Below are 7726 nucleotides of genomic sequence, written 5' to 3' on the forward strand. Positions count from 1 at the left end.
TTTCCAAAAAAATTGAGAAAAGTTTGAAAAAAGGACCCATTCATATACCAAAATAGGCTTTGAAAAAGGGGTCATTGATATACCAGAAGGCTGAAAATGCTACCCATGTTTGCGGCACGTCCCCGTATGGCCATTTGTACTGAGTCCCCCCCCCCCCGGGTGTATAACACCTCAAAATGAAAGGACAAGATTCTAGAGGATACAGGCATGGATCTCCAACAGGCCAAATACCAGGCAAACCAAGACCACAGTGGAGGAGGATCACTCTGCAGATATAAACAAAGGCACGCCATCACCTCGGGCATCTCCTACGTATGTAAAGTGAAAGGTTCTAGAATTCTTTTCTACTTAACCATAGATAATGTTATGGTAGCGTTGATATGTTTATTAATTGGTACTTGTAAGGACTGAAATCAAAAACTCGACCGGCGGTCGACAGCCGGTTCCGTCCGGTCGTGGCCGGTTTCTATTGCTCTAAACAATGGAACGGGGTTCAATTAACCGGCGGTCGAGCTTTGATTTCATCCTTTACAGAGTATACTTTCTTTTAATAGGTGTAATGCTTGTTTAAGTGGCAGAAATATGCAGCGACTGATAGACCCAACTGACATTGACCCCAATATATCTCCTGATCAGGTGTTCATTAGCGATGATACAAGACAATTGCATATCACTTGTAAGTATTGTTCACGGTTGATCGCATATAAAACGGGGTCATTTTTAAGTAAAGTGTTAAACGATGGCGCTATTTAAATCTTGTTTACATCTCAGGTGGCGGCGGATGCGATATCGCCATTTTTTTTTTTTTTTTGGATTAACACGTGATCACGAAATCTCCACAAACAATTCTAAATTTGTTATGGGGTGTCAAAGCAAAATTATCTTACTCTACCGCACTGTAAGTGTGTTGTTTTTCAATTTATAACTGCTAACCGTGTATTTTGAATGGGGTTGTCAGCCTTGTATTTTCGCCAGCCTCGAACGTCACGTGTCCTATACCGCCTGTTACATCTTTACAAGGGGTAGACACTTGTATAAATAATGGTATTAGAACATCAGCAAAAAGACTAACAAATGACAAGGGACTTTTCAAAAAACTTTTTATCATGAAATGTAAGGTATTACTCATATTATTTTCCTAATTTAAATTTAAAATACATGTAAATAGCGCCCTCAATTTGCACACAAATGTACAGTTTATAGAATAAAAATTACCACAAAAAAGTAGAAAAAGATGAATAATTTGATAGAGAAACAAAAATCTATGATAAAAATTGCTACAAAATATAATGTATATACAGTTTTTTAGTGTGATAGATGTTGGTATTATTCAGGTCTAGAATTGATCATTATATAATGTTTTGTTAGAAAAAATCCGTATGGAATCTATTTTACTTTTTACAGGGCCTGATGGCCACACCACATCCTACCAGATAGATTGGCTGGGTAAAGCCTATAGACAATGTACCCAACGTCAAGAAGATAACCACCGAATCTTCTGGGATCTAAGGACTCTGGAGATCTCTCTCCCGCCGGACGTGACTTTTGAAGAATACATGGAGTCTGAGGAAGGCGTGATACGTCTGCTAAGAAACCTTCACACATTTGGTATAGCCTTCATGAGCGGTGTTCCTAAAACGAGAGCCATGACAAGGGTATGTTTTCCAAAAAGTCACATTTTGGTTTTGGAATTCCAAATTCCCAATCATTGTCATCTATCACGACTGTACATTGTCCATATCCTATTTTTGCGTACCACAGATCTCTGTAGAGGATAGTTACATTCTGAACGAAGATAAAACTAAATTAAGAAGAAAAGCATCTGACTGGCTTGGGGGATTCGAACCCACGCTATTCTGTTGTTAAGTCCATACAAGCCGAATTTAAAATCGACGCGCCATGCACCATGGTGCTCGCAATTCGAAAAACAGAGAATTTATCGTGTTGTCATATTTTATCCCTCTCCTGCTTGTGATCTTTTTGCAGTCGAGTGTTTTTATAGTCTCAATTAAAAGCAAATTATATGGCTTTCAAATGACGTGCAATATTTGAGACTGACAATCCAGTAATTCTGCTGAGGACCTTGAAATATAATCTGGCAGCAATTAAAAAAGTCAAAGTTTATATAGGGGTAAAATTCAAAACTGGTCAAACTTTGTAAAAACTCATGCTAAAATATATCACTGGTCATACAGATTCAGAAAATGTATAGTTTGTTGAGTCCAGCTTTCCAGTAAGTGACATTCTTTCCATGCCCCTAAGATGACCAGGTTTTTTTTATCAAGCCGAGGGTAAATGACCCAGTTGGAGAATCAGTTACATTAGGTGACCTTGAGTCCAGCTTTCCAGTAAGTGACATTGTCCCTAAGATGATCAGTTAAAGCCGAGTGTATATGACCCAGATCATGGAAAAACAGTTACATCAAGTGACCTTGTTGAGTCCAGCTTTCCAGTAAGTGACATTCTTTCCCTGTCCCTAAGATGACCAGTTTGTTATAGAGCCGAGGCTATTTGACCCAGATGGAGACTCAGTTACATCAGTTGACCTTGTTGAGTCCAGCTTTCCAATGAGCGACATTCTAGTCTTTCCCTAAGATGACCAGTTTGTCATAAAGCCAAGGGTATATATGACCCAGATGAAGAATCAGTTACATCAGATGACCTTGTTTAGTACGGCTTTCCAGTAAGTGACATTCTTTGACATGCGTAACCTTAACTATCACTGATGTCTTTTTTTTTTCATTTTTTTAAAAAAACAAAAATTGGTTATTCAAACAACCTTGTATAGCCTTAAGTTATCGACAACCTATCAAATCTCATATTTTTATAAAAAATTTTTAATAAAAGATAGATGGCGTTATCACTGCACTGAAATGATTGATATGATCATTTTAACACCAGTTTTAGAATGATTCATATGATTCACATTTTAGTGAGGTAACTATATAGGTTGGATTTATTCAGAGTACATAATAATGCACTCTCAATTTCCCCCATACATTATCACCTTCACCTTGTTACCGATGTTACTGTCCATTGTAATTACAGGTACTAGGCGAACGCGTACACTCACCATTGAAATGCAGCATTAACGGTGAGATTGAATTCTTTCCTGAACTATCTAAGGTCATGGATGACCATAGCTATAACAATATGGATCTCCCATTTCATACGGACTACGCCTCGCATTACGACCCACCAGGGTAAGTAGGCCTACGGGTGGGTGGGGAGTGTAAAAAAAGCGCAGTGATTTATTATTATAGTGCGCTACGCACAGGCACAACGCCTAAACGTTGATCTACAAGTCTCAGCACACTTTACAGGTTGTCGCTGACCACTACGGCCCCACATCATTCCATAAACCATTAAACAAGGGACTTTGCTGCTTCAAGAGTGCACACCCTAAACATTCCACAAATAACCTGCGCAACCAGGATCAGCTCCCCGAGTTTCGTACGGGTTACAACGAGACAAATTAGCAGTAAGTTCCTTGGCCAGGGGAATTTCAAGCCGACTCAAATTTTCCACGAGAGCGTACTAGGCACCGCCAGGGTTCGAACCCGCAACCTCTCGCACCATGATAGTCGAACGCCTTATCGATTGAGCTAACTTGACTGCAAGCCTTAAACTATATGACCGAGAAACCTATGGAATAGTGAGCTGTTTAAAAAGTGTGTTTTGTAAACTTTCCAAATTGGTTTAAAAATGTAGGTATGATTACGGTAATAGTTGAACCGTTATTGAACTATAATTATTGAAGATTTAAATAACTATGTCTTCCTTAGTTTTATCTTTGTTTTATTGTCTTTGATTCTTACATCCTTAGGTATATGATGATGCATTACCTGAAACAGTCTGAGGTAGGAGGGGAAAGTTTATTTAGCGATGCTTTAAGGGCATCCAGAATACTACGAGAATCTCATCCCGAACACTATGAGGCCCTTGCCACTCTACCAGTGTCATTTCACAAGATAGAGAAAGGACTCGGGCGGTTTGTACGATGTGTTACCACTGTCTTTGATGTTCCCGACCCTAACCAAGATCCTGTTATCATTCGGTTTGTATTAAGTTGTTTTCTTTGCATGTATCTTTCGTTTATTGGCTCGTTTAAAGCACCGAAATAAATAAATTATGATAAGGCATCGTACACAAATTTGTTCGATCTTTGGATCGACCGTCGATGCTGCTCGATGCTTGCTATTAATGAACTAACAACTAATTGATCAGAATTATTTCTAAATTTATATTAGTCAATATCACTACAGGCACAAATTACTACCACAATTAACAATAGAAAATTAAATGATTTCATAAATAATAAGGATCGACCAAGTATCGATGGTCGATCGAAAGATCAAACTAATTTCGTTTCTATTGCCTAATGATAAGGACGTTTTTATATTTTTATTATTAGTTCAGTGAGAATGTGCCCGGTTTTAGCGAATATGTCGTCGAAAATGAATTTTCGCGACCACTTATCACTGAACTGCTATTAGTTTAATGTTAGAAATATCTAAAATGCAAATTAATACGCCACATTGAATACATTATCCGCTTTTTTAAATTCATAGGGGCTGTGCAATAATTATGAGCCCTTCATGAGGGAGGGTAAAATTGAGGGGGGGCAGGGGCGGATCCAGGAATTTTCAATAGAGGGGGCGCCGAGCCACCACCGCCGCTGGTGCGGCTCGGCGCCCACATAAAGTCAGGCGCCGCTCTGCAAAAATACACAGAGTTAGGCGCCGATCTGCAAAAAATAGAGGGGGCGCGCCCCCCTCTAAATCCGCCACTGGGGGGGGAGGCAAGAACTTTTGGCCAGCCGAGGGGGGCGGCAAGCATTTTTTGATAAGTCGTGGGTGCACTGGATGGGGGAAGCGATTTTTGGCCCATATCCACGAGGCACCTTTTAACGCTCTTGGGAAAACAGTTCGGAAACGGTTAAAAATACGCGCTTGCAAATTGTATCTAGACCAATTAAGTGTTGCAAATTGGGATCCCATATGCAATGGAGGACGGAGCGAAGATGTTCAGGCATGTCGAGATGGGAGCAAGCGTATTTGGAAATGGGGGAGGGGGCATAAATATTGCACAGCACCTTATGCAGATTTACTTAGAGTTGTATAAATCAAGCGTGTATAAAACAGCGAATAGTTTCAACATGCTAAACAATACTACATGTAGTGTGACATTTTTTTTTATTGTAAGGCTTCTCTCAAACTGAAAAATTGCAGGAAAACATACTATTTATACCTAAATAACTATAATTATGTAACTTATTTTATTGAATACCAGAACATCAAATGATGACCGATCACTGCTGGCTCTTCCTGCACCAGACGCAAAACGATGGTACGCGGCTTGGCGCCAATTCCGGAAAATCACAAACGACCCAAAGAATGTTTACGTCGTCAAAGGCATGCCGGGAAGAACGATATTTTTTGACAACTGGAGGTTGACGCATGGTCGGCTTGCTTACCAGGGAACAAGAGAATTAGAAATTTTAAACTGGAGTCGGGATCGTGTTATGAGTAAACTGCGTACTGTCTGCAATGTTGATGACGTTGTTCTCTGACGATAAATATTTAAGAGAGCTACAATCAGTGGCGTAGGGGGAGGTTAATTGCCCCCACAGAAAATTTTCGATAAAATAGAGATAAAATGATATAATGAACTTAGATAAACATACGGGATATCAAGAACCTTTGACATGATGGCAGGATTTATTAGACGTTTTATATTATATACAAGACATTGTCATCACCCCGATATCTTCATGGTAGAAATCGCCATGGTAGGTTGAATCCACAGCCACGCATGGCCATTTTATTCCGACCTTATGAGACGCATAATTAGCCAAGTGACCTGACTAAGGCTACTGACAATAGCCGGGGTAATTGATTTCTCGCTGTGTGAGTAAGCTTGTATACGACATTGCGGGCAATGGTCATACTGTCTCCACTGGAGTAGTGAGTGCAGCTATAGCCTGCGCACTGTAGTCCATACAGGACCAACGCAATATAAAATTTGAATTTTGGTCAGATTTTGAGTTCAAGACGCACGGCCTTTTCTCAAGACGCAAGCTAACGACTATCATATCTGTTCAACACGTATTTTCAAGTGTATGAGACCAGATCTGGTTTCTTGAGACGAAATCATTTACGGGAGATATTCATCATTTTCTACCCCGGTATCCGAAGATTTTCGTCTGATATCAAAATCGTGCATAACAATTCACGTGTATCGATCCCAGGTATTTATTTTAGTATCTCTGCTGCACCAAATAATTATTAGCCAGGCGATGTCGGTGTGTACCGTATGTCCTAATACCAATATCTGTTATAATGTAACGAAGCTTTGCATCTTAAATGTTCGAGCCATATGCACAAACGAATACTTTGCTTAGCTTACTTTCTTAGGTCGACTCTTGTTGTCGGACTCCCATAATGGCTCTCCAAACTGCTCTATCCAGCATACAATTTTTGATGTCTGGACCTGTTAATCCCGTCTCATCTGCCAACATCTTGATGTAATCCTTCTTGGGTGGGCCTCTTGCTCGATTTCCGTGTTTGGGCTGCCACATAAGAACAATTGAAGCTGCTTCCTCCTCGCTCATTGCACAGTGCCCTGCAAACTTTAACCTTCTAATCCGGAGGTTCTCAGAGATTGGCATCAGTATTTCATACAGTGTTTTATTGGTGTTGTGTGATTGCCATGAATACGAATACTAAACGAATACTAATCTTTAAGATATTAAGCTTTAGAAGAGCTCACATGTCTATAGTCGTGTTCACATTTTGAGTTACACCCGGCGTAAACTTACGCTAACATTGATCAAAATTCCACAAATATTTTCCTTACTCCTACCGCGTGTCCACACCTAGCCTACTCCTAGCACTACGCCGACTAGTTCCACCTATCATTCACTTCTGGTCGGCGTAAACATTGGCTACCACTTCCGGTGTATCTGTGACCTTTATCAACCACGCGATATGTAATTTCTTAGTTCTGACCAACAAAAGGTCAAACTTACTCCGGGTGCCAGGCGTAATCTGCGTTTACATTGCAACTTACGCCTGGCGGAGGTTACACCCAGCTCGCTACTCCTGACTTTTGTCAGGAGTAAATCGTCGGACGTACGCCTGGCGGAACTTACGCTGACCATCGTTCACACTGCACCTACTCCTGGCAGCGCCTAACACTACTCCTAGCAACTTGCGCCGACCAAGTTCCGCCGGGCGTACGTCCGACAATGTGAACACGACTACTAAGCGGGTCATAGAGCGTGTTTATAGTGATCCAGATAATCCCTTATAAGCTATTATAAGTACTGCGGGATCCAATATTGTTATTGCAGATATTTTTCCGGATACACTCCACAATAGTCGTGTTCACATTTTGAGTTACACCCGGCGTAAACTTACGCTAATATTGATACAAATTCCACAAATATTTTCGCTACTCCTACCGCGTGTCCACACCTAGCCTACTCCTAGCACTACGCCGACCAGTCGCTTCTGGTCGGCGTAAACATCGGCTACCACTTCCGGTGTTTCCGGGACCTTTATCAACAACACAATATGTTATTTTAGTTCCAACCATCAAAAGGTCAAACTTACACCAGGTGCCAGGAGTAGCAGCGTTCACATTACAACTTACGCCTGGCGGAGGTTACACCCAGCTCGCTACTCCTCAGGAGTAAATCGTCGGATGTACGCCTGGCGGAACT

General features: G+C 40.8%; 1 protein-coding gene across 1 annotated transcript; it reads left to right on the plus strand.

Annotated features, from left to right (window-relative positions):
* Positions 1–582: 582 nt before the first annotated feature.
* LOC140171013 (trimethyllysine dioxygenase, mitochondrial-like) lies at positions 583–5572 on the plus strand. The gene is made up of 5 exons (XM_072194197.1): positions 583–676; positions 1405–1655; positions 3049–3203; positions 3827–4057; positions 5293–5572. The coding sequence occupies exons 1-5, from the start codon at positions 583–585 to the stop codon at positions 5570–5572; spliced, it is 1011 nt and encodes a 336-aa protein (XP_072050298.1).
* Positions 5573–7726: the final 2154 nt, after the last annotated feature.

Source organism: Amphiura filiformis, chromosome 15 (genome assembly GCF_039555335.1).
Source record: "Amphiura filiformis chromosome 15, Afil_fr2py, whole genome shotgun sequence".
NCBI lineage: Eukaryota > Metazoa > Echinodermata > Ophiuroidea > Amphilepidida > Amphiuridae > Amphiura > Amphiura filiformis.